The following is a 21,043-nucleotide window of genomic DNA, read 5'->3' as shown; positions in this document are numbered from 1 at the left end:
CAGACGATGTTTGCAGATATTTACTGAATCAGACCTTAAATTTAGGGGTCAGTGTTTACGACAGCTTTGAATTTAGTTCTATCCTTAAACATTTAATAATCTCTCTCAAACATCTCTTTAAATGCCTTCAAGCGACAAGCTCCTTAACATTATTACGGTTCTCAAGAACAGTTTAAGAGGCGTGGCAGTTGTTGCGGGTTAATAGCGTGACTTCGCTTTCACAAAAAACAATGCAAGTACGTATAGCAAGAAAATCACACATGCTGACGCCGCCGCGGTGGCTCAGTGGCTATGGTGCTCGGCTGCTGTCCCGAAAGACGCGGGTTCGATCCCGGCCGCGGCGGTTCAATTTCTTTGGAGGAGAAATTCGAGGCCCGTGTACTGTGCGATGTCAGTGCACGTTAAAGAACTCCAGGTGGTCGAAATTTCCGGAGCCCTCCACTACGGCGTCTGTCATAGCCTTAGTCGCTTTGGGACGTTAAACCCCATAAACCAAACCAACCAGCTTTCTTTAATGATGATACAGAGCCCTCATCCTGAAGACTCCGAAACTGATTAGGTTCCTTGGTTAAAGCAAATGTTGCAAAAGTATCGTTTGTGCGTATTGGTAACACTGGAGTTCAAGATTCACTTGCGCGATTGAAGCCTTCTCTTGACGATAACGCATGGATGAAAGAAACAAAATCCTTTGGGGTGAGTCCGTGGCAATCTATGATGTGGAAGGAATGGACGCATAATCTGAAAGGGTTGTCGATAATAAATATTATGTGAATTTAGGCAAAACAGTTAAATAATGCTGCATTTTTATCGTGAAGTTTACGGCGGCAAAGCTTAGAGCCCGACGAGAGAAAGCCTTGAAATGGCGGTTACTTGAATATATCACTATCGTTCAAACACGGCACCAAATGGGCCGAAGTTTATCCTAAATCAAACGTCTTTTTGACGCTTCTTGGACTCGAAGAAGCGTTGATATGTCTATTCGGTGCGGAGGGCGCCCTTCGATTGCGACGGGAAATGTTTGATCTTAAATTGAGTTTTTCATTTAGTTGCCTCGCTCTTAGCGTTTTACGGATAACTAGGAAACTACGCATTTACCCGCACTCAACATCAGCTTCATGCTGATTGGTAGTCGGTCTGAAGTTTCGCTTTTGGAGACGACAGTTTGAATCCAGCGACACCAGAGCTTCTGAGCTATGAGGCGGCAATGCAAAATGTCCTCGTAGATACATTGTGCCCAATTACACGCAGCACAAAGATCCCAGGTCTTTATATGTTTTGTTTTCGCCAGCATACGCAACCGCGAATATTTTACATATGCGTTCAAACGCGAAAGTTGCCACAGGTAATGTTCCCCATTCTTTCCACAAGTGGCGCTCGTAGGCGCTGATGCGGTGCGGGGGTACGGTTCTGTGTGGGGTGTTAACTTGAGGAATGGGAACAGCCAGCATGTTCGCTCCTAGACAAAACGATTAAATAATCTCAATATGGCTGCCATCACACGACACGCACAGGAACGAAATCTACTATAGCTCTTAAGTGCTCTTAAGAGTGGTAAACTTTTAGCGAAGCAGCTTGCCAAGCGCTGAATACCCATTATCAAAGAACAAACAGCCTGAACAACGACAACAGAAAAAAACAGCAGCAACTAAGATGCAAATAGAGTAGTTCGTGCAGTGTTCATCCATTAAAGCAAGGTCTGTGTCATAAAAATCCGGATCTTGTCTAGGAACACAGTGGAGCTGAAACCTGAGCGCTGACCCGCTGACCGGATTATTAATTCCAGTGCTCAGAGTTCCTTTGCCTCTTCTTTCAGCTTGTCTGGTTGCCTAAGTAGGGCTACAAGACCCCTGGATGCGACACTCTAAACATGAAGGAGTTGCGGGAAAGGGAGTGCGTTAGAGGGCAGCTTACTTCTTGTTTACTCTCATATACTCTCAGTTTTCACTCAGGAAAACTTTGCGCAGATTAACACAAGAAGACAGGGAGAAACACGCATACATACACGAGCGCTCGCGTGCGTGTGCGTGTTTCTCACTCCCGTCTTGTGTTAATCTGCGCAAAGTTTTCCTGAATATGTCGCTGCACCAACTGGCCCAACGTTCTGCTCTACTAAGTTTCAATTTTCACTCCCATGCATATTCGTGTATAAAGTGCAGAAAAGCCAATCATGGGGAAAGAACCTTCAGGTCGGCAGCGAAACAACGAGTGGACTGAAAGCGTCACTGTGACAAAACAATTCGAATGACGTGCGCAGCAGTTCTCTACTGTATCATTTTATGTGGCAATTAAAAAAAAAGCGAACAAAAATAGCAGCGAAAAAAAAAAACTGCTTGCTCCACAGATGCGCGTACTCATCAGAAAAAACCAGAAAGATACAATTCGTATAATTGTTGTTGTGTGTAAAGGACTTTCATTATATGCATCGCATACGGAAAGGAATTGGGGCTAACGTCCTATGAACTTACATTTCGTGCATGCCCGTCTTTGGTTGGGACAAGGCGCAGTTCTCTACTTGTTTAGCGTATACGTAACAGAGCGCATGCACACAGCACATTCTGAGGCAGCAAATTTTTTGAGTGCGGCGAGAAGTGGTAGGAGCAAGGGGCAAGCAAGCGTCCACTTCTTCTTCGTCATCGTGGGCGCTAACGAGCGAACTGCTGTATTTCAATGCCATGTTTGAACTGCCTCGCGACTCGTACGTGTCCTTAGACCACTCGCCCGCTACTTTCGCCTCGAAACTAAAGCGTGTCTATTGACAAAACGAAACTACAGTCCTTTCTGCTCGCCTTCACTATGTGCTCGGAATAATTGAAGGTGGACAGAGCTCCAAGCTGTGCTCGTGAAACTCGTAAAACTTTTTCTTTTTTTTTTGTTAAAAACGGATGATTACTAAGGCAGCAAACTTGTTCCAAATAAGTAGCGCTGGTCCGGACACTGTTTAATTCATTACGCGAGCAGAGACACTGTTCCGGCGAACACGTAGGTACTTCAAAATTCTCTCGAGGTGGTCCTAACTCACGTTTCTGCCTGGGGTAAAGGAGGCCGTACATGGCGTCGAATAGAACTGAAGTAGGACGACCCACTTTCTCTAAGTGTGGTACTGGAGGCAGGACAGGTTTTCTTTTTCCGCTGAGTTAAGCGCAATGTAAACATGTGAATTCCGTTTGCATCCTTATAACAAGCGGTTCCCTTAGTGAAGCTGCGGGAAAACACGCTGGATAGAAAGATAGAGAGAGAGAAAGAGAGAGAGAGAGAGAGAGAGAGAGAGAGAGAGAGAGAGAGAGAAGGCTTCCTGAACTAGAGCAGAGGCTTACGCCGTCTTTTGTTAGAAACCTAAAGCTCGGACACAACTGCGCATATTTTCCGGGATGCCGAATCCCAGAAATTGACCGGACAGCCAGACATTGCAATCTGACTTAAAAGCGACAAGTACACGGTGCTGTAATAGACCGATTTCACAAGCAGTTGCGCTACGCCACCGCCGCCGCGATGCACTCTGGGAGTTGTGGTACTCCGGCCGGCGGCCGCGTCAGCGCGGTGCGTGGCGCACGCGCGCGAAGCAGCCCTGTTTGCGTCGCCACGCGGTGTTTCTCTGCGTGAATGCTGTATTTGCGGGACAAGTGCGTTCACCTGAGGAGTGCACAGTTGTCGTGAGCTCCGACAACTGTGCGAAGCAGAGCGTCCTGGATTTTCCGTTTTCTAGAAGAGAAAAAGTAGCCAAGACATTGCATAGAAGCTGTTCACGAGAGACAGCTGAAGAAGTGCTGTTCAGTACATTTAGCCGTACTGTCCCTGTTGATCAGCGGACAATGACAAATAGCAAATTTTCAAGTTCTGAACTGTATTAAATGCCCTTTACGCGGCTCTCAGCTTTAAGGCAGTCCCTTAAATTGTTAAAAAGAAGGCAATCGGATTTGCCTTCGTGCTGCGTCGTCAAGCCTTCTTTGCAGCGATTTCTGCCCGGTGCAAGGTTGTAAGGCAACAAGTGTGCCAATATTTATTGTTATATTCAGGAATCCACAATGTTAGCTTGATGCACGTATTCACTCCTGATGTCTCGAGCTCCCATACTAGCGATAATGCTTTCTCTATTTCACGGAATGAGAAAGCGGGCTATAAAACTGTCGAAATGTGGAATAATTTCCAACGTTTTGTTGCTCACTGGTCGTTGAGTATACATGGTAGTCCAGTAACAGCCACATGCCATTTATGCCGGGATATCACCCACATTTTGTCCGTTGTTTTGGATAAAAAAGGTCATCTAGTGTTTACCAATCAGTCAACCTGTTCAGACTCGTACTACGAAAATAGCGAAAGTGAGTCGTACGGGAGACGTCCTGGCAGAAGATTATATTAACCTAAATAAAAAAGTAATTAGTGTATCAATAATCAAAATAAAACTATACGTCACGAAATTAAAATCCACTAAACCCTAATTAGGCGTACTCAAAAGCTCCCCGATTGGCTTCTCCTTTTCTCATTTTGTACTGAACACAAGCATTTGTCACATCTCCATTTAGAAAAACGGCATAGCTCGCTCGAATCGCTCACCTTTCCTGCTGGTGACCCGCCGAGCACGTCGTGAATACATGTATGTGTTTACGTGAATAAGAAAAAAAACAATCGCATGGCCGGTTTTGATCAAGGGCTATGATGAAAAAATAAAGGCAACAAACGCTGTCTGACACGTCTATAGCGAATGCCTAGATGAATACAGCGAATACTGAAACAGCAAAATGAGGTGGCAAGATATGTAGATACTGTCTGAAGACGTTAATTAAATCACGTGCATCGCTATGCGTTCAAATGTTCTGCTGACAAAATTAACGAAAGCGGCCGTCAAGCGCGTTTTTATCGCCACCTGCAGCATTTTCCAAAGCAAGGTTCGAGGAACAAACGCAGCGTCGCCACCGCGGCCACTCCACCTCATGCGGCAACTGATCACCCTCTCTGCGGTGCTCCTACCGCGATTAGCATTGCACTCCTCGAAACTCCGCCGTGGAGCCTCTGTTTCCTTTATAGAGCTCAACACAATAAACGAAAGGGCGGAAAGCTACTGCGGCCGGGTATAATGCCAGTCAAGGCGCAAAGTAATGTAGGCTGTCGTGCAGGCGACGCCACGAAGGACTACAGCCAAGATGGCGGCTGGCTACTTCCGGTAAACGCGCGCATGCGCAGTAGGCTTTGTGAAATCGGTCTATTGGTTAACGTCATTAAATATCTCAAAAACTGAGTTCATGTTTTTTTATCGACAAAGCTCGAATCGCCATACCGCTTACTTCCTGAATGACAGTACAGTAGCGCTTCCCACAATGCACAAATACATTGGCATCAATCTTCAGTCCGACTCATCATCACGTTCATCTTACTCAAGCCCCTGCTGACAGCATCGTCGGTCTTCTGAAGCCGAATTTTAAGACAGGCATTAACGCACGTAGAAAAGCTAACGTACATCGCACTAATCTGTCCTTAACTTGATCACGCATCTGTCGTCTGGGCTCCTGAATAAGCTTACATCACCAATAACATCGAAGCCTTACAAAACAGTGGGGCGTGATCCAACTCTTCAGATTACTCACGAAACACCAACATCACAGCACTGAGAAACAAAACTGAGCTTATAAACACAAAGCGAACAAGAGAGGGAGGAGACTCAGGGAGCGTATCGCCGTAAAATTACCTGTTTATCACATTATCACCATCCCTCTCTTCATGATGAATTCTTTTAGTTTCCACTAGTGATCTTTCCAGGTCGTGGTTGTCCATTTAAAGTCGCACGCTTTAACTGCCACTCATTCAACTACGCACCTTCTTTCAATACCGTGCACGATAACAGAATGGGATTGCCTTATTATCTGCCGCAGAATACAGTTCAAGTTTTATTAACTCACACGCTCACGCGTCACCAGCGAATCACTATTTAAAGTAAACTTTAAGGCTTAGTAATGCTTTTTTTTTTTTTACTATGTAGCTTTTATAGCTTGTTTCTTTAGTGTTGTAATATATAACGCTTACCTTCGCTTTCAGTTCCGATGTTTATCCTGACCTCTCAGCTGTTGATTATTTTTCCTAAATTACATCATATCAATGCTTCTTTTATATCTACAATGCCTTTACCCCCCTCGCATGTTATACCGTCGTAATGAGGTCTTTTGGATGTATTGGACGGTCAAGGAAAATGTTTATTTTCAAGTGAGAAACAAACTTTAACAATCTCAGTTTTACAGCGAAACTCACATTTTGCTAGCTGACGTGTTCCCTCAAATAAAGCAACTGTACTCGAGGCAGTTTGTTACGCACGCCTTCGGCTAAGGAACCACACCAATGCGTTCGCCACGAAATCTCTAAAAACTATGAACACAATGAAAATGGCAAGGGAAGCAAACAAACCAAAGCCAAAGCAAAGGAAGCAAGCAAAAATGCAAGCAAACTACCCAGGTATATGCTGGATGTTATTTACATGGTTACGTTTAGTGGAGAAAGGTAGAGGAGCCGCCGCAGACACCTACCCTGGGAGGTACCACTTGTTCAGGGCCGGTTGTCTCCACTGAGCAGGGGCAAAGAGAAAGTCTGAGAGACGCCTTTGCACCCAACCTGACACTGCGGAGCTTTGTCTTTTCCACACTTTCATGCGAAGTTTGGTGTACTTCACGGTGAGTTCGAACATAAGGGTCACTTGGCTTTGTGCGACTTAGCCCACAGGTCCTTAGCACAGGAGGTCACGCACATAGGTCTTCGAACACTGGTTCATCATCAACAGGAATCAGCTTACGGCGTCGGAGACACGATTAAATTGGTAAGATCGGCGATCTGTAGGCACTTATTCACAGAGGAAGAGGATTAAAGTGAATGTACCACAGGCGACCTTCTAACACTCACACCGTTCTTTTCGTAGTTAGTGACGGGAAAAACATTCACGTGGGAAGCGGCTACTTGCAGGACAAGAATGAAGTTCTTGAGATACCACAAAGTTTGATGAGGCTATTTGAAATGGGAAGGTGCCTTAAAGTGTAAATAGTGCTCTTTCACGGGCAAACAACGATCTACAAAAGTTTCTCGGTGGTCTTTGAGGCACAACGAAATCGTTAAAGGGCGCTGCGATGTAAGGCAAGCCAGACGACGTAACGAATTGAAACTTCGGCTTCACAACGTCTTCTTCAGTCTCCGAAGTACACTGGATCCAGCAGAAGTGACACCGTACGCGTCGAAAGTTGGGCTCACTTGAAGCAGACCACAAGACCCACCCAACTTTTTCACAACACCCCGCAGCCATAGACAGCACGCAGAGAGTCCGAAACCTTCGGTACGTGATCGCTCGTTTGTACGGTGGGCGCTTTTATAACTACCGTGTCGCTCTGACCCAGGCCAATCAGCTGGCTACAGGAAGTGGGCTGTAGCCCTCTCCCTCCTCGCACATCTTGCCCTCTCCCCGAACCCTTGGCCCACTCCCGGCCCCCCGGACTCTCTTGGCACGAGAGGAATGTGCCTTCAGTCCCCGTAAGATTTCTGGGTATGACTGCTAATCTCGCGCACCGCGCACGGCAACCACCTTCGCCGGCAACGCGGGAGAGACCGCCGCTCAGGGGAAGCCGCGGGTCGGGGGACCCCCCTGTGTGTCACTCTCATCCGTTCTTCTTGTTGTTGTTGTTGAACCATTTCCTTTTCGTTGCTGTTGCTGGCGCCCTTGCGCAGTCCTCTATTAGTGCCGCTTCTTTTCCGCGCTCGCACGCGGCGCCTTGGCGGCCAACGCCTCGCCGGAGCCAGCTGTTCGCGCGGCGCCGATGCGTTCGGCGAAGGCAGCGGACGAGTGGGCGTAACGTTGATCGCCTGCCAGGGAATGCGACCCTTGCCGCGAAGATGCGCGTGTTTCCACGGCGGCTTTTGGGTTTGGAGAGATAGCTATCGCTCGCGCGTAACGGAACAAGTTGGGAGAACGGTGCGTTTAATGAAGAAAAGAAGAGACGAAGAACGCGCGTGATTAAGTGGCCATGCCAAATGCGCTCCCTACACGGTGCTCGATGGTGACTGCACTGGTGACAAGTTTGAGGGTGACTAAGCGTTGGCGCCTGACGTGGGTGGCGCTCCCCACTTTTTTATTTGATGTTCTAACAGAGTCAGAATTCCCACATTCGTTTTTAGCGGTGCTAAATGCTGGTAATCGGTAGTGGAATGTTCTAAGCGCGACGAAGGTGCCCTTAGATTTGATGATCGCTGTGCTTAGGATGGACTGCATAAATCATTATCGATTTTCAATGATTGCCTGTTATGCGTGCCCTTGACCCGAAAGGAAAATTATATTCGCAGAAAGCTGAATTCAAATTTATGAGCACCTTTTCAAAATGAGTGGTTAATCACAAAACACTCGTGAAACGATGCTTGCCGTTACATGAATATTTTAAATTCGAAACGGAAGCTTTGACGTCCTGGACACAAGCGACGAACTCCATTTTTCGCTTCGACATTGTCTATAGACATAAATTGTGGACAAAAGCATTTTTTTTTCAACGGGAATTTGTTTAAGAATACAATTTTTTCGCGTATAATAAGATTGCGTCCTAACAAGCAATATATTAGCAGATCCCTCCTTGGGACGCTTGTGGTTTTCTGCTGTTGATTGTCCAAAACGCACCCTATCGGTTTTCTATGGCAGTCTTAACTGCTTAGATGTAGGCGCTGGACTCACTTTAAAAGCAAGATTTTGCTACATGTTGCAAAGGTGGACCACCCCCAGCATTAAGTTCATAGCAGTACATCACACTACGCCACAATTGCGTCACAATTAAAAGTGATGTCCAAGAAATCTGGACTTGAAGTGCAACGAAGATTTTTGACGCCGATATCTGAAGATTGGGGGTTCGATGCGCTTAAAGTGTGCGTCTCTAAATAGCTTTCGATGCTAAAAAAAGAGGCATCGTGAGCTGAAAATAGTGTGCACGTAGTCGCATCTCACTAGAAATAGACTGTGAGTGTGCGCGTTCTATAAGCGGAGCTAGGATGTCCCTCTCCTCCTTGTCCACGCGCTCACCTTCGCGTGGGTGTGATTGCATGGACAGATCACGCGCTGAATGAGCGTTTCAAGACAATTTCTGCGGAAGGCATGGCTCAGTTTTTGCTGCTTGACGTGTAGACACTGGAGGGCACCCACAGCGATGGCTCACCGCTTGTACCACGTTGCGGATGCTGAGCGTGAGTCCGTGAATTCGACTCCCGGTTCTGGCTATAGTTTCCCAAAGACAGAAAGGAGGCGCCACCGTCTACGCGAATTTCTCATGGAGCGCTCTGTCCACGGCATAGAGTTTCTTACTACTACCTAGAGGGAAAGCTGGCGGCGCTGCACTTCAGCCAACATGGACGCTCAAAGCATCATGGGGCGGTGAGCTACTTGTTGCGGCACAGTCGTAGTTTTTCGGGAACACAGAGTGGCAGTACTAAGGCGTTTCATTCCGAAAACGTAGTTCGTGTGTGCGCAGACGACTTTCGCGCGAACGCAGTGTGCAAAAGCCATAGTAGTGAAGACGCGACGACACACGACGCCAATAAAAGGTTTTACTCTTCCGAAATGCCATTAAAAAACCTCTTAAAGTATCTAAACAACAACATTTTTTCTGAAAACATATTTACTTTTAAAAGTGCGCCTGTTAATTACGAAATATTAGTTTTTTTAGTGTTCATCACTTGGCCAATAGGAAAGCTAGTCATGTCTTATTTTAGGCAAACTTTGCACTTAAATGCATTTCTGCTCGTTTGTTGCAATCATTAGACAAGATATGTTAGGACAATATGTTAGACAATATGTTAGGACGTTTGTAGCTATCAAACAGCTTTATTTTTTTATTATTTTTTGGCCAAAAGTTACAGTTCCGCAACAAGTAGCTCACCGCCCCATGATGCTTTGAGCGCCCATGGTGGCTGAGGTGGTCACGTGAGGTCTCCATGCAAACTCCCATAGACGGCTTGCCAGCTTTCCCTCTAGGTAATAGTAAGAAACTCTATGGTCCACGGTGGGAATGCGGCGGAGACGACATTGCTTATTTTTAAGGCGACAGCCTTTAATGGCTCATACTGTCGTCCGATAGCAGAGGGTGTCACACTTTTGGCAGTGTGGAACTTGTATTAACTCGAGAACTAAAAGGATAGGAGGAAACCAATGGTTGCTTCAGATAGAGGAGGAAAAAAAGAACCTAGAAGCCAAGTTTGATTACTGCAGATTAATTAGTTAATTATTTATAGGAAAAAATGCTGAAATTGTATCGAAATAGCGCGAACGTCGATGCAGCCACAAAAACGGTGTGACGTCACATCCACCGGAAATTGTCACGGCATAGTGAAAATTGTCACAGAATGGTCGGAAAAATGCCGAGTTTGTGTCAAATTAGATAAAAAATGTGTAATTAGGCGTAATTACTACTTATGATCCCCGAAAGATGTATAATTTGGGTATCGATATAGCCACGTGAACGGTGTGACGTCACATCCACCGGAAGGCGTCACGGCATAGTGTCCTCGGCTTTCGCCTCTCAACACTTTAGTTGCCAATGTGTATTCGCAATTTTTGTCTTGGCTAGTGTCTGGCCGAAAACGCGGAATTGGGTTGCGGGATCACAACTGCGCCGCAAAATTTTCGGTTCATTTAAATAGTACGTTTCTCACTTCCTAGAAAAAAAAAAGATCGCGAGTGCAAGTTTGTTATAAGGCTCATATGAAAAATATAAAAGTTGTTTTACTGCTAAACACTAGCCCAGCAAAGTATGAAGTGTCCACTTCCCGGCATTCCTGCACCTACCCATGAAGGGTGAACTACCGCAGCGCCACTTTTCCCCCATGGTAGTTTTGAGAAACTCTGTGGTCGACGCTGCCGTGTCTTAATGAAGACGAAGTGATGAAATGCCTGAGTACACGAAGCCTTTCTCCTTTTTGAAGAACCCTTACGGTCGACCTTAATCTAATACAGGTGTACAGGTACATAATACAGGTATAGAATGCACATGAAAGCGCACTTGTTTTGCAGGCAAGAAAACAAAAAAATGGCGTTAAATAAGGCGGAGCGCGGCGAACTGAATCTCCGTAGATTTTTTTTCTTTCAGAGCCCGGTTTTCCTAAGTGAGTTATAGAAAGGCCGAAAACACGACCAGAACCGCGCAGTGGCAAAAAGAGAGCACGAATCAATTCAGAACGGATAGAATATGGAGGAAAAGATAATTAAGCATAATCTTTAGCCTTACCTTGTCTATCCACTTTGATCATCTAAAAAGCTGAGCACTTAGAAGGTAACGCGAGCGCTAGTCGTCCAGCACTTCGGCTCAGAGTGGACTCATTATAGTATATTATCTTCAAGCGACTTATGGAAAGTACGCGGACGAAAAACCATTAGCGTTTATAATAACATTAGCAGGAACGACGTGCGAGACCTTGCACAAAGGGAACGCGGTCCCTATGTTCGAGTGAACGAGTAGAGTGCACTTCGCAATTACGCATAGGTACGTATGTTCACGAGCGCATTAATATTCAGGAGCAAGCTGGTTAGGCGGAACCTGATAGCTGTACAAACGAACCTCTGCTGTGCCACAATTCTCAGAGGCAACGAGATTTTCGCATTCGAATTCAATATCGCCTTTTACCGGAAGCCACCCTAGAGACGGAGATTTCTTTTCTTTTTCTTTTCAGAAGTATTACAATGGTATAATTATCAAGACTACGAAGCTGGCTTTTAGACCCATCTACGCTATTTGGGCCTGCAAAGCTGCCTGCAAAGCTGGTTTGGTTTGGTTTGGTTTCATGGGGTTTAACGTCCCGAATCAACTCAGGCTATGAGAGGCGCCATAATGGAGGGCTCCGGAAATTTCGACCACCTGGGGTTATTTAACGTGCACTGACATGGCACAGCACATGGACCTCTAGAATTTCGCCTCCATCGAAATGCAACCGCCGCAGCCGGGATCGAACCCCCGTCTTTCGGGTCAGCAGCGAGCACCATAACCACTGCGCCAGCGCAGCGGCAGGGTTTGGAAAGCTGCAAACTGCCTTGTTTTTCAGGAATCCGTCCGGATAAACGATGCCATTGGTTTCCATGTTGCAGTCAATCCAGAGTGGCAAGGGGCTTGCCGTCCCGGTTAGCTCAGTTGGTAGAGCGATTAGTCCGGCGAAGCGGTGGTCCCGGGTTCGAACCCCGGGCCACGACGGATTTTTCTTTAACTACGAAGTTTCTGAGAAAGCTGTATAGCCTTCCTTTGTAGCCGTATGGCTTCACTCGGGTGGATGTCAATGAGTAATTACTCCCTTATTAGTTATGAAAATAACTCGCATTGGCTCAGTACAGCCGATACGGTCATACGACAAGGACATAACAAAGCTGCAGCCGGAACTTTACTTCTTTAACTCCGTCACATTATGTAAGCATCAATCTCTCCCATTTCACTGTTGCGTAAAAAAAGTAAGAAATATTCGATTTCAGCAAGCACGCAGTAGATGATCGTCACGGCGGTTAATTCCCTAGCGCACTTGGAGGAGCCAGACTTGTCATAAGTCGTCTGTCATCTCTCACTCATGACGAGTCTAGCTTGTCGTTTGTGTTTCTGGCACTACGTGCCCTGTTTAAGGCGAGTAGGACTCGTCCAATGCATTTTGTTTTTATTTGCCGACAGATGGCAACACAGGTTTTACGCGGCAGCGTATACAGCTGGTTCGGTCTACAGTGTTCTGCTGGTTCGGTCGAAAAGCGATCGCGATCGGCGCAGTAGTAGTCGGCACCGCCTGACGGAAATAATCGGAGGCTGCGTAAAAAAGAAATCTCGAACCTTACCGTGGAGGAAGACGAAAGCCTAGTCTCATTTGACGTGGTGTCGCTATTTACCTGCGTACCGGTTCCCCTTGCTGTGTCCGTCGCTCGCCGCGCACTCGAAAACGACCAAACGCTGCACGAGAGAACTCCACTCAACGTCGATGAGGTATGTCGCCTTCTCGACCTCTGTCTGCGCAGTACCTTTTTCACCTACAACGGAGAATTTTTCAAGCAAACAACCGGAACTGCTATGGGGGCATCAATTTCAGTCACAGTGGCTAACCTAACCATGGAAGACGTCGAAAGCCGGGCCCTCTCCTCCTTTAATCCCAAGCCAAAGTTATTCCTCCGTTATGTAGACGACTGCTTTTGTGTGGTGAAAACCTCAGAGATAGAAAACCACCAGAGTCATCTAAATTCAGTTGAACCGGCCATACAATTTACTGTTGAACATGAACAGCAGGGCAGCCTGCCTTTTCTGGATGTCCTACTTACAAGGCACGACAAAGGCCTGCAGTCCTCGGTGCACAGGAAGCCAACCCACACAGGACGGTACCTACATTTCGATTCGAACCATCCCATCCCGCACAAAGCATCTGTCGTGACGTCATTACTGAAGAGAGCCGACTCCATATGTTCCTCAAGTGAAGAAAAAAGGAAGGAGAAGAACCGAGTCATTTCTGACCTCCAAAAGAACGGCTACCCAAGCTCATTCATCCGGCGCATTATCAGGAAGCAAGAAAGGCAAAACAAAATCCGGTCTATTATTTCCTCAGACGCATGCCAGAAGCGGAAACGTGTTTGCATCCCCTACGTGAGAGGCGTGAGCGAGACGCTCGGTCGCATTCTCGGAAAAGAAGGGGTGCTGACAACGCACAAACCGACCAGCACTATCGGTCGCCTTCTCCCCCGCCCAAAAAACCGGCAGCCCAGAGAAAAGGCCCAGGGCGTCGTGTACAAAATTCCGTGTTCCGTCTGCCCGGCGTCGTACATAGGGGAAACGAAGAACTTCGCGGAAAGGATGAACCAACACAAAGCGGACGTCCGTCACATGAATCGTCAACGCAGCGCCGTGGCCGAACACTGTGAAGGGTGTGACCACCCAATTGACTTCGACAGCACCATTGTATTGGAAACGGAAGCTAACCCACGCAGGAGGCTTCTACTCGAGTCGTGGCACATACAGCAAACACGAGAGAATGTTAATCGTTCCCTGGGGACTCTCCCCTCATCCTACGTCCATGGGCTGCGGCCATTGACCCGCAGGTCCTCCACACAGGGGCTTAAAAAGCCAAGCTGCGCTCGCCCGTAGTCACACCGTGAAGAAGGGGCCGAGCCGGTCCCGAAACGTCGTGTTTTTCCTGTATTTTACTTGGTTGGCGTCACTTACCTTCTCCTAACACTAATGATTGATGATTGGTGTGTCATAGGCGATGACGAGATAATGAAATCATTGTAATTAGTTGATTAATTGAACGAACAAATGAAAATATTGAGAAAAGATGGGTTTAACGGTGTCAAAAATGCTCATAATGAAAAGCAAATTCTCGATGCTGGTAATTAAAAAAATTTAGAGTGTGTAATTGGCCAACGAATTAATTGAAACAATCGAAAAAATGAAATGCGTTCATTTACACAACACGCTGCCGCGTCCCACTCTTACAGGCGAAGCTTAAGCGTCCCCCAATTTTTAAACGACTGTTTGGGTACCATTTTAGATATAAAAAAAAAATGTCCGTTAAGGAGTTACGCTCACCCAATTTCGATGAGGGCGAAATTCACAAAGCCTGTTCGTACCAACATTAGGTCACACACACAAAAAAGGGGCCCCCAGGTAGAAGTTTTCCGGGACTCTTCGCTATGTGCAGTCCTTCATCGCGGAAGGGAAAAAGGGGGGGGGGCAAAACGCGCGGAAGTACGGTCTCCGCTTCGGCGAACTCGCGGGCTACGAGCCGGAACAGCTGATTCACGCAGTGCAAGCTGCATCCAGCTTGCGGGCTCTTTGCCGCGCACGCTATCTGTATGCCACTGCGCTTCGCGGCAAAGCGGTGACGACTCGAACAGCGGGCTCGCAGGGTTGGCGCCCCCTTGGAGCCTTTCCAAGGGCCTGTCAAAGGCGTCCTTCCCTCACTTCATTTCCTCTCTTTTTGCTGTCTTGTTTCGCCGCGGTCCTCCCACACCAAGCCCGTGTGTTTTTACTGATTCGCGCTTCCGGTGCGTTCCCGTGTATTGGCAGCGGCTTTCAAAAAAGCCAGGTGAGAAACGGTGGCTCGCTTCCCGCTTGCTCGGTTCTCTCTTTGTTTTGTTCGCTGTTTCTATGTTGAAATCTAAAGTTTTTTTTCTTTGCGTTTGGGTCTTGGCAGAGAAGTTCCAAAACACTCGGCCTCCTGTGAAGCGCACCGAGCCTATTGCGCGTAGATCCGGCTTTTTACTCCGGTAAATATCGATCACTGTTGTTTTATTGCTCTTTTATATGCAAGTTACGACTATTTTGACTGGCATTCGACATGATCGCATGCTGTGTTTGGCTTACGATAAGTGCCTATAGACTCGTCGGGGCCCGTTTAAATAAGCCGGCTAGTTAAGCGAGTCGTAATCCTTGCTGTGCCAGTGTCCAGGAGGGCAGTGCGCGCTAGTATTAAGAATACATGTTTCCTTGCGGTGTTTTCCATCTTTTAGATATATGAACCAACTAGCCCAGCATCAAGTTTTATTACAGAATCAATATGAAGGTGGTTGCTTCTGTGGGGGCCGAATAAGAACAATACAATCTTTCTCCTGGATCGCCACTTCGCGATCTACTAAAAGTGGTAGTACAGAGTAGAGGAACCAAAGGACCGGCTGTGTTCGTCCATTTTGTTGTTTAGGCGTCTTGCAAAAAATAGAGACGTTTAATTCGAAGAGATTAGGCCGAAAGTTGGCACCTACATACTGAATTCCACCTAAGCACATGCCTCCAGCCCATTCTGTTGCCGACGAAGGGTGACACGTCCGAGATGCATCCTGCCTCCGCAAACTAGAAATCATTTAGTGTATCACATGCGCTGCGTCCGACCTAAACGTCGTTGCATCTGCTCATCATCTGAGATATGCTGCAACTTTCGGGGATTTGTTTTCGGGGACATACGGCGGACGCCTTCACCTACGCCTACATTTGCCAAAGTTACTGACGAGGGCAGTTGTGGGCTCACAGTTGCTGGTTGTGCATGTGCTAACGTAACGTCAAAACTTTGGTAAGAGGTAATTCACTGATGTGCGAAGACCGCGACGTAGAAAGGCAGCTTCGTTCGCAACAAATCCAAAGTCCTCCACTGTGTACACTCGAAGCAAAGCGGCATGTTGCGAGTGCTGGTGCCATCAGTTTTGAGTTCTATAACTTGCTTGTACTTACATCGACGCATAAAAAAAAAAAGAAAGAGCCTAAATCTCATTTTCGCGACAGCTCGGGCACACAAAAGGAGATTTCACGGCAGATCACGGTGTAATGTCAAAAATTATCGAAGAATACCCGGCATTCTCTTTAATCTTGTGGAATCACGCTATGAGTGAAGCGATCGCATGCGCGATAACTTTAGGAAAAGAAATGACGGAAAGAAAGAACGAAAAAGAAAAAAATAACGAAATGAAGCAATGGAGAAAGAAAGAAATGAAGAAAGAACGGAAGCCGTGCAAACAGCGATCGTTGGCACATTGCCGTGCAAGGCCGGCGCCGTGTAATACGCGTCGCAAGCGACGTTCATTGGCCTTGTCGGCCCCACTCAAACACACAGAGAGAAAGCAAATGGGGAAAGACAGTGCACTGATATTGTTCAACAAAAAGCCAGACATGACATTCTTGACGCGCTGTCTGTCGTACACACTGTTTCACGTGTCATGCAGTGACGTCATCACCGTCTCTCCTCTCTTCCATTTTCTTCATTCGGGCGCTTGGAACACGTAAGTGCATCTTGAGACGAGACGGTTCGGTGTCTCGCAGAACGCGACCTCGGAGGCCAAAAACCTGATGCCGCTAATGGTGCCTTGCAACTGTAGGAGGCGCGTCAGGCGCAAAACGTTAACTTGTGCGGACGTTATAGAAGACGAGACCAGACGAGACGAGACAGAAAAAAGAAATGAAAGTTTTGCGCAAATCTTTCTTTCTTTCTTTGCTGTCCGTGGCCAAATTCGTCGCGTGTTTGAAGGGGGGGGAATAGAGGAAGGGGTGGGGGGGAGGCATTGAGATGGTGATCGATCATGGGATTGATTCCCACTCGAGTTCAATGTCCTTATAAGCAAATGTGGCTCGCGTTAGCGATCGTGAAGCAATCCTCTTGCGCTCCAGCGCGGACGCATAAGTTATGCAGTGCGCGCATTAAATATGACCTTATGCAGCTGCCGCCGCTGGTTCCCGAATCGAAATCCTATTGGTGCGTGCTCGTCTTTTAAGTGAGCTTCGAGGTTTTCGAGATGGGCGAAGCAAAGGCAAATGCACGCACACCCGACCCTCTTTCGCACACTTGGTGGCCGAGATTGAACATCTACGGAAAGATCAATGTCGTTTCCAGTTTTTGGGTTCCCTTTTTCGGGCTAATAGCGAGTCGAGGGCTGCGCATGATAAATGGTTTTTGAAATTACTCCGCTTATACCCACTGTAGGTCGTTTTTTTTTCTTTTGTTGGTAAGAAGGGGTGTTTGCGAGATGAAGTAAAAATTTTCAGCGTAGAAAAATTCGGTCTAAGCATGCAGATTAAGGTCGGCCAGCGGAGATATAATGACAGTGTGCTTTTTAGTTTGGGGACACGAAAGGATGACCTATGTCTGGCACGAGAAATAACTTATATTCAAAGCTTGAAGCAGTAATAGTTACGTTGTAAGCACAGCATCAGCAGAGAACAATGCAATGAGGGAAGTTCGTGTTGAAGCAAATCTTATAGAAAATCAGCTTGTTACAACTTCTAATTGTTGTTATCGACGTATTGGCCCTTTCTAAAATGGCAGGCGAATCAGTAGAACTTACTGGCAAAAGCTTGGCGAGCTTTCATGGCAAAAGTTCAGGGACATAGCCTCTTATTGCATTAACAGATTCATTCCACTGAGAAGTGTCAAGAAACCTCCATCAAACCCGTGGATAAACAGAGATATTATCCAAACTAAGCGAAAGCTAAAGCGAATGAAGAAACATAGCAGGCAGAGTTTGTCTTCCAAAAAATTGAATACTGAATTACTAACAAAAGTGAAAGCAGCCCGAGATAAGTTTTTCAGTCATGATCTTGCTGATTTTATTTCACATGCTCCACAGAAGTTTTGGCGTTTTTTAGGTCAATCTAAACAGGCAATTCATAAAATTAAGGTTAATGATGAAATAATTGAAGACGCTTCCAGTATTGCCGAACACTTCAATGATTATTTTTGGAGTGTGTTTTCTGACCTGGATGAATTTGAACATCATACCAATGATAGGTCTTTTGTACACGACATTCTGATTTCCTCGACTACGGTAGGTCGGGGGTTCGATTCTCCCGGCCGCCGGTCCACCCAGCCGGTCAATCCAGTGGGAACAGGCGGTCCCCCGGCCTAGCGCTCGGCTCTTCAACGGTGCACCGCCCAGGCAAGGTGTTTTGGATATGCTCTTAAAAATTGATGTCAGGAAATCTGCAGGGCCGGATAATATACCAAATGCTTTTTTACGAAGGTATGCGGAACAGATATGCGTTTTTTTAACCGACTTTTTCAAATTATCATTACAATTAGGAGAAATACCATCTGACTGGCGTACCGCAAGAGTTGTTCCAATTCATAAAAAGGGTGACCATCTTACAGTATCCAATTATCGTCCCATTTCTATAACGACCACTTGCAGCAAATTATTAGAGCACATTGTCGCAGGCTTTATCCGTCAGTTTTTGACAGACCATAATGTCCTCTCTCCATTACAACACGGGTTTCGAAAGGCACTGTCGACAACAACTCAACTTGTGTCAGTTGTTCATGAAATCTCTCAGGTGCTTGACGCGTCCGGGCAAGTCGATATGCTCTTTTTTGATTTTAGTAAAGCATTCGATAAGGTTCCCCATGGAAAATTACTCCACAAACTAGAGCGCATTGGTCTTCCTACAAATATTATAACATGGATCCAGGCCTACCTCCGTCATAGACAGCAATTTGTTGAAATAAACAAATGTACTTCCAATATCCGTCAGGTAACTTCTGGTGTACCGCAAGGCAGCGTATTAGGACCACTTTTATTTTTGATCTATATTAATGATATAGTCGACGTGAGGTCCGCTAGGTGGCGCCGCCCTGGTTAGCTGGCTGCCTACCGCGCTCTGCTTTAACCTGCCCCTGGCCTGGTCCAGGGCCTCGCCCGCCCCTGGATTTACACTCCATCGCTTCAGGAAGGCTCCCGGAGCACGTGAAAACCATCGGCATCACGGCCCGCTGCCGAACTGGCCCTCCAAGCGTCTCCAAAACTGTGAAGCGGCGCGGCGCCTCGCTAAACCTAACGCGCCGCGCCTCCACCGCCGCAATGCAGCGTCTGACCAAGCCCCTGCAGCCCAGACCCACCGATGCCGCCACCGCGGGTCCTGTTCCAACCACGTCGACAGCCGTCTCTCAAACGGGTACGTTCAACGCCGCCCACGCAACCGATCACATTCCTGCCGCACTGCACGCCTTGAGCGACGCTGGGAGCACCGGATCGACGGCCGCGGCGCAGCCGGCAGCGTTCGTCGGCGGCGCAGCGTCCACACCTAGCCAACTCCACGCTACAAGGGACGCCAAGGGCTTCGGGGCCATAGACGCGTCGCAGCCGGCTGCGTTCGTCGCCGCCGCTGGAGCCGCTGCACCTACTCCAGCCAAAGGTCCCACTGACACCAAGACCTCAAGCCCGACACCCGCGTCGCACACTGAGACTCCGGCTGAGGACTCAGACATGGACCTTACGACGTCCCCGGCAGACGACACTCCTTCCCAGGAAATCGGCTGGACCACCATCGGTGCAAACCGTAAGCCTGCCACCGCAGCCCGACCCCGCGCCGAGCTCATCACAGTTGCCATCCAGCTTCCCCCTGGAACCCTCACCCCCAAGCTACCTCTCTACGACGTACTCGCCGCAGTCGCCTCCGCTGCTCAACTTTCCTCGAAGACCAGTGCCGACATCACCCTTCAGGCCAAGCCAGCCCAAAGCCTTGTGTTTCTAAAGACTCATTCTCCTCTCACCGCCCACCTCCTACTCTCTGTCACGCATCTTCAGATTCATGGTAAGCCTGTCACCATCAAAACTTACACCCCCCATCCTCCCATCTCATGCCTCGGCGTCATCCATAACGTCGGGGGCCACTTCACTCCTGATGACCTCATGCATGACCTGGAATCTTTCAAAACAGATATTCTCGCTGCTCGCATGATGGGATCCACTCAATCAGTGCTCATAACGTTCGCTGGCACCGTCATCCCCCACTTTGTTTATTTCAAACGCGTTGCCTTCCGGTGCCGTCCTCATAAACCTAAGCCTCCCACCTGCACCCGTTGTCTCACTCTAGGCCATCGCGCCCACCAGTGCCCCCAGCACAGCGTTCCGGCCAAGTGCCGTCGCTGTGCTGCTCCTCTACCCGCTGACCCTTCCGCTCATGTGTGTGCCCAGCCCTGGTGCGTTCATTGCCAGGTGAACACCCACCCCTCCCTCGACCCCACTTGCCCCTTCATCCTTGCTAAGCAACGCGAGTGTGCTAAAGCTGCATACCTCCGACGCCTAGCTTTGCGCCGGGCCACTCAACCCACCAACCCTCCCCCCTCCTCCTCCTCCTCCTCCTCCTCCTCCTCTAATCATGAATCTCCATCATCTCCGATCACGTCACCACCAGGCTCCTATGCCGCCATAGTTAAAGGATCCTCGGTGCCAGCGTCCCTCTCTTCCACTACACCACCCTCTCCATCCTTGACTGACGAGAACCGCTCCTTCGACCTCCGGCTCGCAATGCTGGAACGCCAGCAGCGAGAGCAGCAGCGCATTTCCCACGATCTACAACAGCAGATACATGCCTTGACTCAAACCCTCCAGACAACCACCTCCTCTCTTACCTCCCAGCTTAGCAAGCTAAATGAGCACCTTGCCACGTTCACCACTCCTTCCTCCAGCGCCCAGGTCGCCCCTTTGGCTGACCTTGTAGAAACCACCACACAGGCACATCACACTCGCTTGGTTCAGCTGGAAACTTCGGTTCTCCAGATCCTTACCACCCTCCAAGCACAATCAAAGCAATTGGAATCCTTTGCATCTATGCTTCAA

General features: G+C 47.8%; 2 protein-coding genes across 5 annotated transcripts in view; one reads left to right on the top strand and one right to left on the bottom strand.

The window, feature by feature from the left end:
- Positions 1–21,043, bottom strand: part of Ih (hyperpolarization activated cyclic nucleotide gated potassium channel Ih) — a 415,526-nt gene that overhangs the window by 62,852 nt on the left and 331,631 nt on the right. Inside the window, exon 1 of one of the 4 annotated variants that reach the window (XM_089545512.1) lies at positions 6,510–7,126. The exons of the other annotated variants lie outside the window; for them this stretch is intronic. Coding sequence (XP_089401638.1) covers positions 6,510–6,667 — 158 coding nt within the window. The 5' untranslated portion in view covers positions 6,668–7,126. Of the gene's footprint in view, positions 1–6,509; positions 7,127–21,043 lie in introns of those variants that run through there. 4 annotated transcript variants of the gene reach the window in all.
- The window catches only part of LOC149342963 (uncharacterized), a 162,038-nt gene that overhangs the window by 111,318 nt on the left and 29,677 nt on the right, over positions 1–21,043 (top strand). The gene's annotated exons all lie outside the window — the stretch shown is intronic.

This window comes from Amblyomma mixtum, chromosome 5, assembly GCF_055824585.1.
Source record: "Amblyomma mixtum isolate Tamu chromosome 5, ASM5582458v1, whole genome shotgun sequence".
Lineage (NCBI taxonomy): Eukaryota > Metazoa > Arthropoda > Arachnida > Ixodida > Ixodidae > Amblyomma > Amblyomma mixtum.
This window is presented reverse-complemented; position numbering and strand designations above follow the sequence as displayed.